The sequence below is a fragment of the Suricata suricatta genome, chromosome 8 (genome assembly GCF_006229205.1).
Source record: "Suricata suricatta isolate VVHF042 chromosome 8, meerkat_22Aug2017_6uvM2_HiC, whole genome shotgun sequence".
NCBI classification, from domain to species: domain Eukaryota; kingdom Metazoa; phylum Chordata; class Mammalia; order Carnivora; family Herpestidae; genus Suricata; species Suricata suricatta.
In genome coordinates this window covers 108,338,974-108,361,359 of record NC_043707.1, presented here as the reverse complement: position 1 = coordinate 108,361,359, position 22,386 = coordinate 108,338,974, and the positions used below count along the sequence as shown (strand labels likewise).

At 43.3% G+C, this 22,386-nt stretch overlaps 1 protein-coding gene across 8 annotated transcripts in view; it reads left to right on the top strand.

The window, feature by feature from the left end:
• The window catches only part of ST3GAL3 (ST3 beta-galactoside alpha-2,3-sialyltransferase 3), a 204,264-nt gene that overhangs the window by 108,699 nt on the left and 73,179 nt on the right, over positions 1-22,386 (top strand). For 5 of the 8 annotated variants that reach the window (XM_029948431.1, XM_029948427.1, XM_029948430.1 and 2 more), the window contains one exon: positions 19,359-19,451. The exons of the other annotated variants lie outside the window; for them this stretch is intronic. In XM_029948431.1, coding sequence (XP_029804291.1) covers positions 19,359-19,451 — 93 coding nt within the window. The remainder of the gene's footprint in view (positions 1-19,358; positions 19,452-22,386) is intronic. 8 annotated transcript variants of the gene reach the window in all.

Here is a 22,386-nt window from a genome sequence, read left to right as displayed (position 1 = left end):
GTGCTCCCAGGAGTGATTTTTAAAATTGTAGTATAGTTGACATACACTGTTACATTAGTTTCAGGTGTACAACATAATGATTTGAAGAGTTCATATTTTATGCCTTGCCAACCACAAGAGTGGCTACTACCATTTGTCACTACACTGTAGCCTAAGAACTCATGCATTTTGGAAAATTTTCAGCCATTATCTCTTTAAATCTTGCCTCTGTCCACTGTCTCTCTACTTCTCTTCTGAAACACTGATTAAATTGTTGTACCTTCTCATTCTAGCCTCCAGGTCTACTGACATCTCTTCCATATTTTCTGTCTTTTGATCCTTTCCACATTAAACTGGAACCCCAAAGGACTTAGCGTAGGATGGACTAGATGTAAACCTGCACCCATAAACCAGGACCACAGTAAAGGTTGTCAGAACTCTGAGTGGGTCAGGGCAATAAGTTCATGAAAAAAGCCACACTTGCTATTTGCAGCCAGGGTTCTCATCTTCAGGTGATCTGTGGAACCTCAAGCCATGAGCTTTAAGTATATGAGAGTTTAATATATTTCAGACTGGCAGTTCTACCAAGGTCCTCACAGAGGCAAACGCAAACCTGCTCTGGAGGAAGAGAAGAAATCCCTGCAAATAACCTTTAAAGAAAACAAACAGCTCAGAGTAAAAATACCTAAGTGCACAAGGGAACAAGACTCCATTAGTGAGAGCCATGAAAACCAACAAACAACAGAGTTCCCTCAGAGACTTGTGAAATTGGACTTACCAGACACAGTTGATAAAACAATTAGATATACTATATTTAAGGAAATAAAGACAAGATTGAACTATATACGTGGAATAGGAGATTAGAAAAAGCAAAAGTATTAGGTTGGAAAAACAAACTTCTATAATTAAAAACCACACTTACTAAAATTAAAAACTCAGTAGGATTTAGCAGCAGATTAGATACAACTGAAGACAGTATTAGCGAACTGGAAGATAAGTCAGAAGAAATGAGCTATAATGATTAGCCAGCTTTTTCTGTAAGGGCCAGGTATCAGTATGTTAGGTATTTTGGCTTTATTGTTTCTGTTAAAACTACTTAACTCTGCTGCTGTGATATGAAAACAGCCATGGACATCATGTAGATAAATGAATAGGTCTGTATTCTAATGAAATTTTATTTATGGATACTGAAATTTTAATATATTTTTATGTGTCATGAAATATCTTCTGATTTTTATTCTCAATGGTAAAAATAACTCAACTCACAGGCCATATGAAAAACAAGATAGTGGGTCAGATTTGGCCCACAAATCTTAGTTGTCTGAATTGAGAGTTCTGTACAGATATATCTGCATAAAAATTGTGTCCCCACTCACGTGTTTTTCGGTTCTTAAATTCCTAATATAGAGAAATACTCTTTAAATGTCTCTATATCCAATGATTCTCTAAAAATCTGAAAATAGATGTTTTAGATTTTTGTTTATCTTCACTATATTTCTTTAGTTATATCTTTGTGGAAAAAATAGTTTTCCATTTCCTTTGAGAATTCCCTACTGCTTGGATCTATATGACAAAATCATGTGTCAACACTATGAAAGTTACTCAGAATACTTCAATTCAATGAGCTGTCCGAAACTTCGTCTTTTAACTGCAGTCTATGTTGTTGATGAGGGCAGTATTTGTTGGCAGTTAGAAACATGGGCTGTGGTATCAGACATGGATTTTTAAAAACATTTTTTTAATGTTTTTAATTTATTTTTGATACAGAGAGAGACAGAGCATGAAAGAGGGAGGGGCAGAGAGAGAAGGGGACACAGAACCGGAAGCAGGCTCCAGGCTCTGAGCTAGCTGTCAGCACAGAGCCTGATGCGGGGCTCGAACCCACGAACGTGAGATCTGACCTGAGCCGAAGTCGGAGGCTTAACTGACTGAGCCACCCAGGTGCCCCCAGACATGGATTTTTAAAGCCCAGTTCCACATCTTACTTGCTATAATCTTGAGAGAGTTATAATATGGGGATAATAATAATCACCCATGGATGAGATTCAGCCTATCCTGTACCCTTATCCATGTCTGCTAAATTGGGAAGAATATTGCCCCAAACTGAGACTTGAACCTCAGCTTGCCTCCTGCTCCATGCCCCACATTTCATTTTTTCATTTATTCATTTAGTAACTATTTCTTAAGTACCAACTATATGCTTTGTAATTAGGATAGAACTGAAAATTTTTTTATTTATTGAAAAAAAATTTAATATTTATTCATTTTGGAGGAGAAGAGGCAAAGAGAGAGGGAGACACAAGATCCGAAGCAGGCTCCAGGCTCTGAGCTGTCAGACTCATGACCTGCAAGATCATGACCTGAGCCAAAGTTGGATGCTTAACTGACTGAGCCATCTAGGTGTCCCTGAAATTCTTTTTTTTTTAAGTTTATTTATTTATTTTGAGAGAGAGAGAGAGAGAGAGAGAGAGAGAGAGAGAGAGAGAGATGGAGTAGCTTAGAGAGAGGGAGAGAGAGAATCCCAAGCAGGCTGTGCACTGTCAGCATGGAGCCCGATGTGGAATTTGAACTCACAAACTGTGTGATCCTGACCTGAGCTGAAACCAAGAGCCAGATGCTCAACTGAGTGAGCCACCTAGGTGCTCTAACACTGAAAATTCCAAGCCCAATGAACACCCTTATAAGCTTGTTGGGAAAAGCGGTCTTGTGAGCTAAAGACTTAAGTGAATGGGAAGGGAGTAAACGAGAACAGTGAGAGAGGGTAGGGGGTAGTATTTCTGGGTAGCATGAACAAGGAACAGGTTCTTGTTTCTGACTTTATCTAATAAGAGTGACATCCTGGTAGCTAGAAAGTGTAAATGGAGCACAAAGAGGAGACGAGGGAGCCTCAGGTGCCTGGGGAATAGAGGAAGGAGCAGCCTCCCTCACACAGGGCTGTAGAGGAAATGGCATTTTCAGGGGAGACCTAAGTTTCTGTGAAAGCAGCAGATGAAAGCGATGTTCACTGGAGAAGCTCAGGGTATACAAGAACAAGGCTTCATAGAACACAGTGGAAAGTCAGAATATGGCACAGCGGGAGAGATGGGGGCCAAGAAGAAGCAGAGAGCAGTGACTTGAGCATGAGGGAAGGCATATTTGAGGGACTGAACAGGAATAACCAGGATGTGAGGCTGGTGAGCTGGGTTTTCCCAGCCTCAAGAGTGCCCAAGAATAATCTCATATTCCCCTGGGGGTGGACACTCAGGCCACTTAGTGTACTCAACTACAGTTTGATTGGTTGATACCTCAAAGGTGGGGGTGGGGTGTCCAGTCTGGGCCCTGGGGAGGCTCTGTGTTCTCTGAAAGTCTGTTGTTCAAAGTTGAGGGTCTCAGGAAAGGCTCAGGGCTACAGGGTGCTGCCCCAACATTGGGGTAAGCATCTCCTCATTTATTCAACAAATTTCTCCAGCAACTATGATGTGACAAGCAGTGTTCTGTGCTCTGAGGATGGCCCAGTGAACAGGATGGTCATTAGGGGCGCCTGGGTGGCTCGGTCAGTTAAGCTCTGACTTCGGCTCAGGTCATGATCTCACAGTTTGTGGGTTTGAGCCCCATGTCAGGCTCTGTGCTGACAGCTTGGAGCCTGGAGCCTGCTTCAGATTCTGTGTCTCCCTCTCTCTCTCTCTGCCCCTCCCCCAATCATATTCTGTCTCTCTCAAAAATTTTTTTAAAAGGTCATTCAACAAAAAGTATAATAAGTAAAGTTTTCAGTATCTTGGAAGGTAAGATATGGCATGGAAGACAGTCGGACAGGACAAGGGAATGCTCGTGAAGAGATTACAGGTTTAAATGGAGTGGTCAGGACAGGCTAATCGAAAGGGGACATCTGAGCAGAGACTCAAAGGAAGAGAGGGGGTTAGGCCTGCCAGTATCTGCAGGCAGAGCATTTGGCACAGAACCCAAAGGAAACCTCAGTTATGGGGAGCACCAGGAGCCAGGAATGTGCCCATTAGTCCAGTGGAGTGAAGAGCCATCTGGGGCCTTGAAGGAGCCAGACCGTGGCATCCAGGTGTGTGTTTTCTGAGTTGATATCAGCCTTTGGGGAGCTGGTTTAGTTAAAGGGAGATTTTGTCCATTTCAGCTGCATGTGGGTAGGTGCTCTGTGCTCTGGGAGAGCTCCCGTCTGCTGCTGCGATGTGGTGTTTTATAGTCACCATGTGGGCGAGAGCGTGGACTTTGGTGCTCTGTCTACTTTCATAAGGAATTGTCTGTGAAGACCCAAAGATACGAAAGCCAAAACCTACAATTTTTAACCCCCAAAGGATTTTGAAAACCAAGCCAGCTGTGAAAAGCCTGTAAACCCAGGGCAGTCTGTAATATACCCTGAGGCCTGGTTTCCTGTTTCCAGAATAGCCTGCCAAGTCCCTGTGTCTGCATGGGGAAAGTGTTTAGTGAACACTTACTATGTGCCTAATGCTTTCTGTGTTACCTGTTCCTCACTGCAGCCGCTAAGAAGATTTCACCAGTCCCATGGCTTTAGATGCTGTATCCTCTGAAGCTGGTGTCTCCCAAATGCATAGTGCAAGCCTAGTCCTCTTCCCCTACTTCAGATTCTTTACTTATCCAGTTGCCTTCTTTACTTGGATGTGTGAGCGTCTCACATTTAACATGTCCTGTACCCATATTGGGTCCTGAGTTGCACCCCCTGCCTTCCCCCCAGAATCTTCCGGACTCTGTCTTCCAGTTGCTCAGGTCAAAACCGTGAGCATCATGTCTTTGACACTAATCATCAGCAAAGCCTATTGGCTTTACCTTAAATACCTCCAGAGCCAACTGCTCCTCACTACCTCTCCCACCATCACTCTGTCCAGACAACCACCGTCTCCTCCATTATCCCACTTCTGGCTGCTCTCATGGTTGCTTCCCAGTGGTCCATTTCCACGCTGAAGCCAAAGTGTTCCTGTTCAAGTGCAAGGTAGACCTGGTTGCTCCTGTGACCAGAACTCCAGTGGCTCCCCGTTTCTCTTAGAATAAGAGCCAGAGTTTTTACCGTGCTCAACCAAGGCCCTTACAAGGTCTAGACTCCTATTTTCTTAACGACTCTCCTTGTTTATTATACTATACTGGGCTCCTTGCTGTGCCTCAGTCTCTTGGCATTTGCTCATTTCTTTGTTTGGGGTGCTCTTCCCCAGACATCTGCCCCACCTTTTCAGAGCTTGGCTCAGATGTCCTCTTCTCAGGCAAGCCTTCCCGGCCCATCCCATTTAAAGTTGTAGCCACAACCTCCATTGGCATTCCCTGTTTCCTCTACTGTGTCATTTTTTCCCAGAGTGTTTATTACTGTTGGATATCTATGTTTTACTTACTTGTTGATTGTCTCCTTCCAGTAGAAGGGAGGACAGGTGGAAGGTGCTTATCTGTTTTTTTCACGACTATTTCTTAGCACCTAAAATAGTGCCTGGCACTTAGTGATTGCTCAGTAAACATTTGTTGGATGGATGGATGGATGGATGGATGGATGGATGGATGAATTAATGAATTGGCAGACAATTCTATGAAGTGGATGGCTTTTATTTTATTTTATTTTTTAAAGTTTATTTATTTGAGAGAGAGGGCACAAGCACAAGCAGGGGAGGGGCAGAGAAAGAGGGGGAGAGAGAGAGAGAATCCCAACCAGGCTCTACACTGTCAGCATGGAGCCTGATGCGTGGTTTGAACTCTCGAACCGTGAGATCATGACCTGGGCTGAAACCAAGAGTCGGACGCTCAACCGACTGAGCCACCCAGGCACCTCTTACTTTATTTTTTAAAAATGTTTTTAAAATTTATTTTTGAGAGAGAGAACATGCATGCAAGTGGGGGAGGGACAGAGAGAGAGGGAGAGAGAGAATCCCAAGCAGGCTCTGTGCTGTCAGCACCGACTCCTGACACGATGCCACAAATCATGAAATCATGACCTAAGCTGAAATCAAGAGGTGGACACTTAACAAACTGAGCCATCCAGGCACCCTGAAGTAGGTGGTATTTAAATGCATTTTAGCAAATGAGAAAGTAACCTTAGAAATAATTTTCCTGTATTCAGAGAACTGTATGTGATCAAACCAGCATTCCAACCCTTCTCCACCTGGCTCCAAATTTTGTGTTCATCCCACTATTCCGCGGTGCTTTCTCTGTTTTCCAAATTCACTCTGTCAGTTTGACCTTAAGTAAGCACTGTAAGGGCAGGTGGTATGAGTATCCTGCTCACAAATGTATTCCCAGTGTCTTGCATAGTGTTTGTGGTGCACAGTAAATAGTCAATACATGTTAAATCAGGTAAGGTCAGAGGAAGAGGATATAAGACAGAATAGTGCCATCTCGTAACAAAACCCAGGCCTAAGTCTCAGTATTGGAAAATTTGGGGGGTGGGAACTGCCCCGTGGCCTCTGCCTTTAACCCTGAGTGTCACCATCTCCTGGAGGGTCTGTCACTTCAAGAACTGGCACCACCATTACATTGACTCCAGAGAGCACAGGTTCTCTTTAATGCTGCAAAAAAGGGAGAAAACAACAGAAATTTCTTTATCTTAGTTCCTGTAAGCAAAGCTAAAAAAATTTCACTAATGATTAAAAGAGGACAATAGAGAAATAAACCTTGAAAATATAAGAAACTCAAAATAGTAGTCTGTCTCTTCTGCAGACAGCTCAAGCCAGGGCCATACTTAGTTCACAGCAGGAGAGCTCAGCATTGCTGGATTTGACCGAGCTCTTTGCCTCACAACTTTCCGCCCTGTTCACAATCCGCTGTTCAAAGGCTTCCTCCTACACATCTCAATACCTATGTGATCAAGACCCAGAGAGCCACCTTTGCGCTTTGTAGCTTGCCTGGAGCTCTCAGCACAGTGCTCTTAAACTGGACTGCATATTGGAATCACCTGGGGGGCTTAAAAAATTACTGATGCCCACATTCCACCCCGCATAGAGTCTGATGTCATCGAGTTGAGGTGTAGCCTGGACATTTGGGTTTTTGAAGCTCTTCGGGTGAGTCCAATATGGGTCCAAGTTGAGAATCATTGCTCTAAGAGATGCTGTCTTGTGTCTGAGGAACTCTCGACTTTGCCAGTTGACTGATACCAAGAATAAACCCAGCTTTGAGGTGAGAACCCTGCTTGACACATAGGAGTCTGGCTACATTCAGTGTGTCTCTCAACCCAGGTCCCCAGCACCCAGAGATTTTCCTCCAGTTGATCAGGAATCAGGTGCAGGTGCCTCAGAGTTTAAAAGTTCTCCCAGGGGATTCTAACACGGCACGGTTGAGAGCCAGGGGGTCTAGCCTTCAAGCCTGTCACTATAATCCTAATTGACTATATCATAATCAGTATGGCAGAATGTAGTAGTTCTATCAGGATAGTGGGATTGTGGGTACTTTTCTTCTGTTTGAGTTTACATTTTTTGCATTTCCTCATATACATTTACAATGAAAAGATATATTTGGATGTGCCTTCTTTCCTGTAATGTTTTTCAAACTTTCATAATGATCTCTAGGTCTTTAAACACTGTTTTCAAAAATATATATTAATTTTTGCTAACCAGCTCTTTCTCTAGTTTTTCTTTATGGTCTTGTAAACTCTGAATCCGTTGAAGAGTTTCCTGTATGTCCTATTGGCCTATCTAAGTATCTCATCCTTATCTATAATTGAAATAAATATTTGTGTAAAGACTTAATATTTGTCTTTGCTGTGCTGCCAAATCTCCAGGAGGTCTGAGGGTGAGACGTGGTAAGTCTGGAAGAATGGGTGGACCAAATCATGCATGGCTTTAGATATAACAATAAAAAGTTTAACCTTCATCTTGAGGGCTACAGATGCCATTAAAGTGTTTTAAAAGCAGGTGAAAAACATCATCAGTTTTGACCTGTAGGAAGATGACTTTGGCTGCGACTGGAGAGGACAGAAGTGTAAAGATGGGGGGCTCCTGGGTGGCTTAGTCGGTTAAGCATCTGACCTCGGCTCAAGTCATGATCTCACGGTTCGTGGGTTCAAGCCCCACATCGGGCTCTGTGCTGATAGCTCAGAGCCTGGAGCCTGCTCCAATTCTGTGTCTCCCTCTCTCTGCTTCTCCCCTGCTCATGCTCTCTCTTGCTCTCAAAAATAAATAAACATTAAAAAAATATTTTTAAAAAAGTATAAAGAGGGATAGTACTTAGGAGGCCATCAAAGAAGTAAAGAGCAAAAATGAGTAGAGAAAATCAGCAAAACCCACATCTGGTTCTTTGAAAATATTAATAAAATTGAGAAGCCTCAAGTCAGGCTAACCAAGAAAAAAGAAGATTCAAATGACTAATATCAGAAATAAAAGGGGGATCATCAGTACTGATCCATGGATATTACAAGGATAATAAAGGAATATTGTAAACAGCATTGTAAAGGCACATTTGATAACTGAGGAGCAATGGACCAATTCCTTGGAAGACACAAACCATCAAAACTCACACAAGAACAAGTAGATCATCTGAATAGACCTGTATCTACTAAAGAAATGGAACCAAAATTTAACAACCTAAGACAGAGAACACTGCCCTCACCAGGTGGCCTCACTGGTGAATTCTATCAAACGCTTCAGAAAAAGATGATGCCAGTTCTCTGTAATCTCTTCCAGAAAATAGAAATGGAGAGAACACTTCCTGACTTGTTCTGTGAAGCTAGCATTATCCTAAAACCAAAACTAGTTGAAGACATTATAAGAAAGGTGGTGCCTGGCTGGCTCAGTCAGGAGACCATGTGACTCTGGATGTTGGGGTCATGAGTTCAAGCCCCATGTTGGGGTAGAGTTTACTAAAAAAAAAAAAAAGAGACTTAAAAAAGGAAAATCACATACTCTTATCTCTCGTTAACATAACAAATCTCAACAAAATACTAGCATATTGAATCCAGTACTATGTAAGAAGAATCAGACACTACAACCAAGTAGGATTTATTCCAAGTATGCAAGACTGCTTCAACATTAGCAAATCAGTGACTGTATTCCATCATATGACAGGCTAAAGGAGAAAAATTATATGATCATATCTATATGATGCAGAGAAAGCATTTGAAACAATCCAACATCCAATCATTATTTTAGAAAAAACTGTCAGCAAACTAGGAATAAAGTATGGTAAAGAATACTTCTAAGAAAACTGTAGCTAACATCATGTTTAATGATTAGAAACTAGATGCTTTCCCCCCAAATTGGGGAAGGGCAAGAATGTCCCCTTCACCACTCCTTTCCAGTGTTATACTACAAGCTCCAGCTAATTCAATAAAAACAGAAAAGGAATTAAAAGGCATAGAGATTGGGAATGAAGAAATGAAACTCTCTTTGTTCACAGTTGACATGATTGTTTATGTAGAAAAACCCAGAGACTTGCCAAAAGCTCCTGGAGCTAATTAGCAATTATAGCAAGATTATAGGATATGAGATTAATAATATACAAAAGTCAGTTGTTTTCCTATATACCAGCAGTGAACAATTGGAATTTGGCATTTAAAGCCCAGTATCATTTACATTAGCACACACACACGCAAGGAAAGACTTGGATATAAATCTAACTGCACACACACACACACACCCCTACCTTTAGAAGTTTGGAGACAGCCAAGTAAGCTGGAGAAAACAGTCCAAGTAAGAAAAATAAAAGGAACATTTTTTCCTCATTAGATTAGTGAAATGATACTAATTCAGATGATTTAGAGGTAGTAAAAACAAATCAAGCATCAACACAGTAGGAACATTAACTCACATTTGTATAACTTTTCCAAGAATGCTCTGACCTACATTGTTGTAGGAGATCATTTGATCTTTCCATCAGTTCTATAAAATAAGTATTATTATAGCTATTATAAGAGTTAAGGAAACCAATTACCTACCTGAGGTAACACAGCTAGTAAGTAGTTACCTTTATGTTCATTGCTCTTTATACCAAAGAAAGCAAGGGCTTTAGTGAGAGCAGAGAATGGGTTTTAGAGTCCGTTTGCCTTGTCAAAAAAGAGAATAATCCTTCAAGTAGGGCTTCTCTAAGGGTGTGCAGAGCCCTGGCTAAATATTTTTTGTAATGCCTCTGGTGTATAAACATGTTGGTGGGTCCATGTGAGATACACTAATTTACTGATGAGGATTTAGAACAATGGGGAAAGAAGAGATACTTATGTATTTGTTTATTATCTAATCAATACGCATGAAAGTTCTTCATAATATCCAGACACCATCTCTTCCTGTATTTTACTGTCCCTTGCATCATTCCTAGCTAATTCATACCTCCTACCACAAGAAAAACCTAATAACACTGTTACTAAAAATAGTGCCATGGCTCTCTAGAACCTGTTTTATAGAAACAGTATAGGGGCACCTGGGTGGCTCAGTTGGTTAAGTGTCGGGCTTCGTTTCAGGTCGTGATCTCACGGCTCATGGATTCAAGCCCCGCATCGGGCTCTGTGCTTACAGCTACATCAGAGCCTGGAGCCTGCTTCAGACTCTGTATCTCCCTCTCTCTCTCTGACCCTCCCCTGATCACACTGTCTCTCTCTGTCTCTCAAAAATAAATAAAAAGACATTAAAAATTTTAAAAACAAAAATAAACTCGAGTCTAATCCTACCTTTCTTTAAAAAAATAAAAAGAATAGAAACAGTATAGATCTTCTGTCTCTTCATTCTCCAGTTACGTCATTACTCATGATGCTTCATTGTCTTCATCCTTTGTGCTACCCGTGAACGCCAGCTTCCATTGACTCTCAAAGATTGTGACTGTGCTTTGTTGACAGTGGCCACAAATGCAAGGCTTACCCAGAGTATGCAGGGAAATGTGAATTGCAGTTAGTTTTCTAGCCATGTTAAATTTATCATTTGAACCTACCAGGACTGAATCATGGAGAACTAGACAATCTGAACAGACCAATTGCTAGTAAAGAGATTGAATCGGTAATCAGAAACCCAGCAAACAAAAGTCCAGGACCAGATGGCTTCACGGTGAATTTTTCCAAACATTGAAAGAAGAATTAATATCAATTCTTCTCAAACTTTTCTGAAAGCTAGAGGGGATGGGGAACACTTCCAAACTCATTTTATGAGGCCGGTATTACCCTGATATCAAAACCAGACAAAGACACTACAAGAAGAGAAAATTACAGGCCAGCCTTCCTGATGAACATACATAGATGCAAAAATCCTCAACAAAATTTTAGCAAATGAAATTCAATAATACATTGAAAGGATCACACACCATGACTAAATGGAATTTATTTCAGGAACGCAAGGATAGTTCACTATTGCAAATCAATCAGTGTAATATGCCACAGTAACAAAATGAAGGATAAAAATTAAATGATCATCTCAACAGATGCAGACAAGACATTGGACAAATTTCAACATCCATTCATAATAAAAGCTCTCAAAAAAGTAAGTATAGAGGGAAGTTACCTCAACATAATAAAGGCCATAAATGACAAGCCCACAGCTAACATCATACTCAACAGTAAGAAACCGAAAGCTTTTCCTTTAAGATCAGGAAGAAGACAAGGATATCCATTCTCAACATTTTTGCTAATCATACTATTTGAAGACCTAGCCAAAACAAGCATGAAAAGGAAATAAAGGCGTCCACATCAGAAAGGAAGAAGTGAAACTGTATTTGCAGATGACATGATATGATGTGGAGAAGATCCTGAAGACCCCAACCAGAAAACTGTTAGAACTAATACACAAACTCAGTAAATTTGCAGGATTCAAAATTAATACACAAAATCAGTTGCATTTTTATGCAGCAATAACTATCAGTAAGATAAATTCCTTCAAAGTCCATTTACAGTTGCCTCAAAAAAAAAAATCTAGAAATAAATTTAACCAAGGAGGTGAAAGACCTGTACACCGAAGACTGTTAAGACTTAGATGAAAGAAATTGAAGTAGACAGAAATAAATGGAAAATTATTCCATGCTCTTGGATTGGAAGAATTAATATTGTTAAAATGCCTGTACTACCCAAAGCAATCTGCAGTTTCAGTGCAAACCCTATCAGAATTTATCATTTGAAATTTTACAGTGTTAAAAATAGAACGGCACGTCTTCCAACCATTTCTTCTTTTGGACTCATGCCTGGCTCTAAGGCCTGTGCTGCGTTAGAGGATTATTGTAAAGCTAAATTAAATAATTAGGTCAACTATCAGCACTTGGCTTATGCTCAATAAATGGTAGTTTCCATGTTCTTTCCACTACCATCCTGAAAGAGGATGTGTTTTGTGTGTGTTTTTTTAAATAAATGAAATGTGGAAACAAAATTGAATTGGAGCATTTGCAGTAGATCCCTGATGGAGAGTCTCTGTGAGCCTTGCCTATACAGCTCGGGCTAACACATTTGCAAGAGATTATTGGAGGACGTCCTCCCAGCCAAAATGAAAAAACGACTAGATCCTGGAGACAAAGATAAACCGCAGTTATGTCAGCTCCAGAATCGCTGATCAAACAGCAGAGTGGCCTGGTGTGTTGAAAAGCTATTACAGTGCGCAGGAAGTAGCAAGAGCTGAAAGGCAGGTCCTCTAGAGCTGAGAAATACCACAAGTTCCACATGGCTCAGATCAAGCAATCCCTCTGCCTTCAAGTGATGAAAGAGACGCAAGACAGGGCTGCCAAGTTTATTATAGGTCACCGTAAGTAGGGCAGAAACTATATGGAAGCCCTAGTCTGCTTTGGGAGTTCACAAGAGCAGAGGGTCAGTGACGCCCAGGGAAGGATGGGTAGGCAGCTCCTGAATGTGGGTGAATGAAGAGACTAATGATAATGTAGGAAGAGCCAGAAGATCCATAATAATGGAGTCAGACAGAAGAGGCAGTCAGAGGAGAAAAGTTTCCAACTCAGAGCTTGTCCTTAAGGAGAAAAGTTTCCAACTCAGAGCTTGAAAGGATCTATGGCAGTATTAAGTACCCTTCCTTATGTGAAGTCTCCTTTAGGAAAAAATAACAATGAAAATGTTTAATGACAGAATAGGATTACTAAAACTAATCTAAGCTGCTTCTGTCTTTCCCACGGTCCTGTTCCAGAAACAACCCTTTGGTAAATGGAGAAATGCATCTGATCATTCAGGAAGGTCAGAGAAGATAGTATTGGGGCACCTGAGTGGCTCAGTTGGTTAAGCGTCTGACTTCGGCTCAGGTCATGATCTCACAGTTTGTGGGTTCAAGCCCCACATCGGGCTCTGTGCTTACAGCTAGCTCAGAGCTTGGAGCCTTCTTCAGATTCTGTGTCTCCCTCTCTCTCTCTGCCCCTCCCCTGATCACACTGTCTCTCTGTCTCTCAAAAATTAATAAAAAATGTTTTTTTAAAAAAAGATAGTATTGAAGAAGCAGTGGTGGGACCAACCGTGAGCTGAGGATTCTCATCTATATGTTCATGCAAGCCCTCTGGCCAGCTTTGATTCAGTTACTATACTTGCATGAAAAGACACTAATATTTATTTTTTTTAAGGCTTGATAATTTTATTATTTTTTAAAATAGTTTATTGTCAAATTGGTTTCCATATAACACCCAGTGCTCTTCCCCATAAGTGCCCTCCTCCATCACCACCACCTCTTTTCCTCCCTTCCCCCTTCCCCTTCAACCCTCAGTTCGTTTTCAGCATTCAGTAGTCTCTCAAGTTTTGCGTCCCTCTCTCTCCCCAACTCTCTTTCCCTCTTCCCCTCCCCCAGGTTCTCCATTAGGTTTCTCCTGTTTTCCTGTTAGACCTATGAGTGCAAACATATGGTATCTGTCCTTCTCTGCCTGACTTCTTTCGCTTAGCATGACACCCTCAAGGTCCATCCACGTTACTACAAATGGCCATATTTCATTCTTTCTCATTGCTATGTAATACTCCATTGTATATATATACACCACATCTTCTTGATCCACTCATCAGGTGATGGACATTTAGGCTTTTTCCAGGATTTGGCTGTTGTTGACAGTGCTGCTATGTACATTGGGGTACATGTGCCCCTATGCATCAGCACTTCTGTATCCCTTGGGTAAATCCCTAGCAGTGCTATTGCTGGGTCATAAGGGAGTTCTATGGACACTAATATTTATTAACCGTTGCTTATCAGGCATTTTGCTAAGCATTCCCTACGTGGTCTTGTTTCATTTTCATGGCCAGTTCCTGTTCTCTTCATCAGTGAACTAGGGGCTGAATGAAGGAGGAGACATAGTTGATCTGATTTCAGTCCTGAGAGGGTTCTAGAAATTAGATCATTGACTGGACTGTAGAGGCCTAGGAAGAACCCTCAATGTCCCATCTCCGTTTTCCCCAGCCATCACCACTACTTCTCCCACACTTTTTATTAATTAGCCTTCCATGTGGTCAAAATAATCCATTGAGTTCAGTCCAACATGCATGGTACTCTGTGCAATGCACCATGCTCAATTTTCATGGTGTATGAGAGAAAGATCATTTAAATGGACAGTTACTCTTTAGTGTGGTCAATGCTAGGCTATAGCCAGGTCTTAGTCATCATTGTATCCCAAATCTCAGGTCAGTGTCTGGCACACAGCACCAAGGCTGTTACAGGTAGCATGTATTGAGAGAAAGTCAAGTGCCTTGGCATTGTGCTAAGCACTTTATTCTCTTTTTTAAAATATAAATAATTATAGACATTTTATTCAAAATCATCGAAAACTGGAAGGCACCAAGATAGCTGTCAAGGCGAATGGATACACAAAGTGTGGGGCATCTGTACAGTTAAATAATATTCAGTCATTAAAACAAATGAACATTAAGCTATACAAAGACCTGGATGTAATTTATTTTTTGTTGTTTTGTTTTGGTATTTATTTGTCATGTCTCTTTTTTTTTTAAGTTTATTTCTTTATTTTGAGAGAGGGTGCACAAGCTGGGGAGAGGAAGAGAGAGAGAGAGAGAGAGAGAGAGAGAGAGAGAGAGAGAGAGAGAGAGAGAATCTGAAGTAGGCTCCCTCTTGCCAGTGCAGAGCCCAATGCAGGCTTGAACTCATGAACCATAAGATGATGATGACCTGAGCTGAAACCAAGAAACCAAGAGCTGGACCCTTAACCAACCAAGCCACCCAGGCACCCTTGTCATGTCTTTCTTCTTTTTTTTTTTAAAGTTTTTATTTTCATTTTAGTTAGTTAAACACACTTTATTCTCAACATAACCTTCAGTACAATTGTAGGAGTATAATCCCAGTTTTTCAAGATGTAGAAGTTAAGGCACAGAATAATTAAATAACATGCCCGAAGTCACACAGCTAGGAAGGGATAGAGCCAGGTTACACATCCAAGCAGAGTGACTCTTTCGCCTTTAAATATTTGTTGCACGAATGCATGCGTCAATGAATAAGTGAATGAGAGGGAGGAAGGGAAGGAGGTAGGAGAGAAGAGTGAGGGAACAAGTGAGCGAGCTAAGGTGAAGGTCAGCAACCTGACGTGGGGTCCACAGGCAGATAGGTTAGTTCTGCCAAGGAGGGGAAACAATTTTTACAGTTTCATAAAAGGGTGATGCTTAAACTGCGTGTTGCAAGATGAAAAGGTAGTCATGGACCAGAGCAGGGCGGGGCGAGCAGAGGAAGGCCAGCCCTCCTACTTCTGTATTAGTTCCTTCCCCCTCCCCCATCCCCTCTTCTAGACCGTTTCTCCTACAACCATCCTATCTCTACTGCATCAGGAATTTCCCTTATTCCAGCCAGCTTACAAACATGCTAAACTATTTCCTGACCTCAAAAACCTCTCTCCCTGCTTCGTCCCTCCAGCCCCGTTTCTCTGTCTTCCTTTATAGCAAAGCTCTTAAAAATAGTAGTCTATATTCCATGACTTTCTGTGTTTCCTTAAACCCGATGAAATCAGCATTTCACCTCTACTCTCCAGTGAACCAGCTGTTGTCAAGGTCAGGAGTAACCTCCCTGTTGCCAAAGCCAGCTTTTGATCCAATGGCCACACATCACCAGGCCTGCCACGTGTTTCACTCTGTTGGGTCCTGTGTCCTTCTTGAGACACTTGCTCCTGTTGGCAACTGAGAGGGACTCTCTCCAGATTAGTGTTCTGTCTCCTGGACTTCTCCTTTCAGCCTCCCACTGCCTCATCACCTCCCAAACATCGATCCTTGAATATGCACACGTTGGTCAGGGTACTCGCCCTCTGGGAATCCTTCAGTGACCCTCCCCTATGACAGAATCCAAACTAGAGCTGAGCGTTCAGGGCCTCCATGATCCGGTGCCTGCCTCTGGCCTCTCATCTTTCACATAACATTTGTGTGGCACTCTAGAGGACGGGCAGCCCCTTCGTGTGCACTTTCTCACCACATCCTCCCAAGATCCCTGGGAAGTGAGTGGTTCCCATTTGCAGATGAGGAAGCCGGGAATCAGATTTTCTATCACTTGCCCAAGGTCACACAACTTGTCAGTGTCCTCTGTGAACATTTCTGGTTCCAGATGCTCTGCTCTTCTCATTTTCAACCCTTTGCTTGGCCTGATCCTTAAACTCCATGCTCCCTGGTGAAGCAAGGGAGTGGGAGTTTGGTTCCTTCTTTTGGGTTACAGTCTGTCCGTCTGGATTTCCTCTTGAGCACAGTGGTTTACACTCTTCACCCCAGGGGCTTGGTCGTCTCGTTCACAGGACAATGGATGCTCTTACTGGTTGAAATGCTAAATCCCCCAAAATGAAAGGCCAGCTGCAGAGTTTGAGAAGAACAAGGGCTGAATGATTTGATCAGACATCTGTGGGGGCTTCCTGGCATTTGGAGCGTGAGTGCCTTAGAGAAACTAACTATTCTGGCCCGAGGGAGTTGGCTACTGTTAATCTTGGTGGTTTTGACCGCTAACTGCCCCAGAGGTCCCAGCCTGCTGCATGACTCAGAATCCCCAACACTCTCCCTATTCTTCTCCCACTGGGATAGTCAGGAGGCCATTGCTAAGGCATTTTAATTTGGTAATAACTTGACATGGCCCAGTGTCCCTGGGGCTGTATGTTTTAGAAGTTACTGTTGCTTTCTAATTGTGTGTGTGGGGGGATTGGTTTAGAGCTGCTCATCCTTGACATCTAAGTACCTTGCACTGTCATGGGAAGAGCCTTCCTGGCTAAGTTCTGGCTTCCCTGTGCTCCAGCTGGCCGGTGCCCCCTCTTCTCTGTGACAGATTACCTGAGTCCATGGATCTTGGATTCCAGTCTTACTGCCAGTGGTTGATGGCGTAAACCAGAGAGAGGAAAGATGTGGCCAAAGGGTTGTCTGTTAGAGGGGCAGCCGCCATCCATCTTTCGTCCTCACTGTGAAACTTTCTAGAATTCAGGAAGAGCACAGGAATCCACTGTTACAAGGCAGGACGCAGAGAGTGGGGGGTTGGGAGACATGGGTATAAGGGACTCACACCTCACTGCCTGGAGACACACTTTCAAAGAGCTGCGTGAGGCCTTCTTGACCCTTTTCTCTACCCCTGTCCACCAGCACTCACCACTTACGTGCTGCCCCTGGACTCTGTGCTTCCCTCTGCGATGGCCCTTCCCGTGGTCCGCACTGGTGGTGCTGCACTGATGTCTGCCACCTCCTTGCTGTAGGATCTTGGATAAGTCTCTCTCTTTCTGGGCTCGTGTGTAAATTAAGAACTAAGAGAACCTACTCATATGGCTGTTGAAGAAGTAATTGGAAAAAATCTGTATTTCAATCACTGTACCTTGTCTAAGAGCTTCCGGAAAGTCCACTAATTATACTTAAGTTTCTATTTTGCTTCGGAAATATAGTTGTTTACATAAGAAAATACTGTTACGTAAATTCTCTTGTTAAACCTTTGACTTTCCTTTTGCCTACCAAATAACGTCTCAACTCTGGCTTATTACACAGCATTTGTATTTGCATTTCAGGCGTTACATTTCACTGGCAGGAAAGGCTAAAAGACAAACAAACCCCATAGATTTCTAGAAGAAATTGCACATGGATACAGATGAGTTTGTCTAAATTCAGTGAGCAATTACTCCGTGCCAGGCCCTGGGCTGGGCTCACAGGGGCACGGGAGTGAATCACACATGACACACGATAGGCAATGGCATCATCATTTCTGGCTGTCCAGTGTAGGCGCCAGCCCCCTGCCCCCCCCCCCCGCCCCACCCAGTTCCTGCAGAGGCAGCCCCCAGGGAAGACTTAGCTCGGCCTGCACAGTGGAGCAGGCCCACGGAGTGCTGGCGGCAGGCCTGGGGGCGGGGGGGCGGGGGCCTGGGAACTGGCAGCCAGCCAGGGCTCTCTCAGGTGCCCCAGCATGCAGGGCCGCCAGCCTCGGCAGTTGCTGAATGTGTTCTGTTCTTCTACCGTGGTTTTCTCTGGACTGCACCGGCAGAGAGTTTGGTGGCAAGGCAGCGCCTCTAGCCCCACATCAAACACATAAGGTCATCGGAGCCCAAAGACGTAGCAACAAAGCCGGGGCTAGAACACACAGGTCTTCTGAAAAATTTTCAGCAAGCACTCTGGCGTGTGAGCTCTTGAGACTGTCTTGTTTTCAGTACAAGGTCAGTGAGACTATCAGCCCTTTTGTTCCTTCAGAAAATTACAGGTGTCTTCTGTGGGCCCGTCTCTGCACAAGGTACTGGGGATGCAGGGCTAAATCAGACTCTGACTTTGGGGGTTCACAGTATGATGAGGGGGACCTACTAACAGTTACAGTATAGTATGGTGAGTGCCTCTGGGGGTAAGCATGGAATATGGGTGACGGGACAGACTGTGGAGCTCAGAAGAGGCACTTCACCCAACCTGGGGGTCAGGGAGTTACTCCCAGTGAAGTTGAGGCCTGAGCTTAGTTGTGAAGGACCAGTCGGCATAGCCACGTGGAGAAGGACAAGGAGGGATATTCTGGGCAGAGAGAATAAGAGAGAAGCAGAGTGTCCTCAACTAAACATCAAATGATGACAGCAATGGTCCCAACATATATTTGACCTAAATTCAGGACACTGAGAGTGCTTCCCACTGGCGGGATCACAGTATGTGTGGAGAGAGCAGAGGCAGGTGTGGCTGGGCATGTGAGACCCCACAGTGAAGCCTGAAAGGGCAGGCGCCCGTGACCGTCAAAGCCTGGGCAGTTCTCTCCCGAGTTGTGCAGGCTCCACTTTTCTGGTCTGGAAGCGTGGATGGAGTTCGTGATTTCCTTGGTGTTAAGCTTGCTGCAAAGAATCTATGCAAAACACATTGAACTCCTTTTACCAAATTCTGTACAGGGGCCTTGCTAATTTATTTACCTTTTCCTTTAGGATTTTTGTTTGGGTTTTTTATTTATTCCCTCCTGAAGCCTTGGTCTGGAAAAGGGGCTGAAAAGCTGATTGTAGAGAACGAAGCTTTATTCAAGCTTCAAACATCTCCAGCCCTTCAAGAACGAATATCCCCCTGACAGCTCAGAGCCTGGCAAGCTGTGACTTTCCTTCTCTTCCCATAGGCCTGCTGAGTTGGCCACCAAGTACGCAAACTTTTCAGAGGGAGTGTGCAAGCCTGGCTATGCTTCAGCCTTGATGACTGCCATCTTTCCCCGGTAAGTGTTCCTGTTTCTTCCCACTGCCCAGACAGCCTGGTCCGTGGCCTAGGAGTCAGAAACCCATGCTGTGCAAGTCATGTGCTCTGAGAAAACGAAATTCTGTCGTACTTCACTGCCCTATGTCCTTGAGTCTGTGGGTGCCTGGAGAGGACTTGTTTTGGGTGGGTTCCTACCTGAGTCCCACTCTGTGCCCTTGCTGTCCCTCACCCCTGTCCCGCCTCCGGAACTTGCACCTGCCAGCACAGCCTGTTTCTGTAGAGTGGAGGGAACAGGGAGGACCTACGTGGCTGCCTTTGGAAGCCAGGTACCCAGAGGCAGCCAGACAAGCGTACTTAGCATAGAAGCTCCAAGTCAACACTACGTGGCTTCAGGGAAGCAGATCCAAAAATAAAGCAGGAAACAAAGAGAAGTTTCTGAGCCTGGCTGTTCCGGCACCTGCTCTCTTTGTCCCTTTTGCATTCTGGAGTTCCTGATTTCCTGATAACCAAGCTGGCTGGAACAAACTGTGCCAAACCCTGGGAGCTCCTTTGACCACATTTGGCTGAGGGGCCTCGCTTACATGTCTGCCTTTTCCTCTTGAGTTTCTTTCCATGAAGCTGTAGTGTAGAGAAGGACCTGATGTGCCATGATGGGCTTGTCTGCAGTCTGGAGGGCAGGAAGACGACCAGGGTCATTTTGTTCCTTCAGAAAGTCATCTGAGGGGCGCCTGGTGGCTCAGTCAGTTAAGCCTCCGACTTCGGCTCAGGACAGATCTCATGTTCGTGGGTTCAAGCCCCACGTCAGGCTCTGTGCTGACAGCTAGCTCAGAGCCTGGAGCCTGCTTCCAGTTCTGTGTCTCCTTCTCTCTTTGCCCCTCCCCCTCGCATGCTCTGTCTCTCTATATGTCAAAAATAAATTAAAAATATTAAAAAAATTTATTTAAAAAAAAAGAAAGTCATCTGAGCTTCCGACTTAGAGGAACTGGAGGAAAGGCTGCTTAGGACCCTCTGGGAGTGGGGATGTGACACTTGGAGCACAGGGGAGCCCTGGGGGTGGCCTCTTCGGGTGGGATCTGTTCACTGCGGGGAGGGCTTACACCCCATCCCTGAGAAGGCTGAGGTCAGGGCATACAATGTTGCTTGCTGAGGAATGCTGAGAAACAGCTTGCCTCAAAGTCAATCCAGAATATGTGGTTTTTATGCTCCTTTTTCTAATGTGAGTGATCGAAGCTTAACTCCTTGCCTAAAACAGGGGCTCTGCTGATTATCGGGTGTTCAGAAAGAGGTCTCTTTGTCTAGGGTCTGCCTTCTGACTTGCTTCCAAATACTTTTCTTTCCCCAGCTATTTATTGAGCGTCTCTTAAGTGTCTGGTGCTATGTTCCATTTTCTTATACATCTTTTCTTAGGTCTGTTTGACTCAGTGCCCTGGGCCAGACACCTGCGAGTTTTCCTTGACCTGGAAATAGGTGTGGGGTGTTTTGTTTTGTTTTGTTTTTACTTTTTCTTTTTTCTTTACTTATTTATATATTTTTAATAAATGTTTATTTACTTTTGAAAAAGAGAGTGCCAGTGGGGGAGGGGTAGAAAGAGAAGGGGACAGAGGATCTGAAGCAGGCTCCATGCTGACAGCGGTGAGCCTGATGTGGGGCTCAAACTCATGAACCACAAGATCATGACCTGAGCCGAAGTCAGACACTCAACCAACTGAGCCCACCGAGGCACCCTTTACTTTTTATCATTATAAGTAATACAGCATATGGTTAAAAAAAATAACTGAAAATGTGCAAAAGGGTATATGCTCTCACTCTAGATGCCCAGACACAGCCAGTATTACCATAAATAGAAACATCCTGTATTTATTGTTTTGTATTTTGCTTTTTAGTCCTAATAATGTATGTTAGAGCTCATCCTATTACCAGCATATATGATAATTGTATTCATTTAATTCTTGCATAACATGTGAGTATATGGATATATAATAATTTTTTAAAAAATAAGATTTGTTGAAGTTTAATTTACATGCAGTAAAACTTACTTTTTGTAAGTTGTAGGTGTAGGTGTAGTTGTAGGGGTTTTGGTAAATGCACACCTTTGAGTAACCGCAGCAATCCAATAGAACGTTTCCATCATCACCCCCTGAAAGTTCTCTTGTACTGCTTTGTAGTTAACCCCTCCTCTAACTCAACCCCTGATAACCACTGATCAGTTTTTTTGTTCCTGTCGCATTTCCAGAATGCTACATTAATGGAGTCATATAGTATGAAGCCTTTTGAATGTGCCTCATTCATTCATACAATGCATTTGAGGTTCATACATGTGTTGTGTGTATCGGTTGTTCCTTTTTATGCTGAATGGTATTCCATAGTGTGGATGTAACAGTTTGTTTATCTACTTAGTGGTTGAGGGGCACCTGGGTGGCTTAGTTGTTAAGCATCCAACTTCGGCTCAGGTCATGATCTCATGGTCCATGAGTTAGAGACCCATGTTGGGCTCTGTGCTGACAGCTCAGATCCTGAAGCCTACTTCAGATTCTGTGTCTCCCCCTCTCTCTGCCCCTCCTCTGCTCATGCTCTGTCTGTCTCTCTCTCAAAAGTGAATAAACATTTAAAAATAAATAAATAAATAAATAAATAAATAAATATCTACTCAGTAGTCAGAAGACATTTAGGTAAATTCCAGTCTTTTGTGATTATAAATAAAGCCACTATAAGAATTTTTATATATGGGATATGTCATTAACTCTATAAGAAATTTTCAAACCTTTTTTTTAATGTCTATTTATTTATTTTGAGAGGGAGAGAATATGAGTGGAGGAGGGGCAGAGAGAGAGAGAGAGAGAGAGAAAATCCCAAGCAGGCTCCATGCTGTCAGTGCCAAGCCCACCTGGGGGCTTGACCTCACAACGGTGAGATCATGACCTAAGCCATAATCAAGAGTTGGATGTTCAACCAAG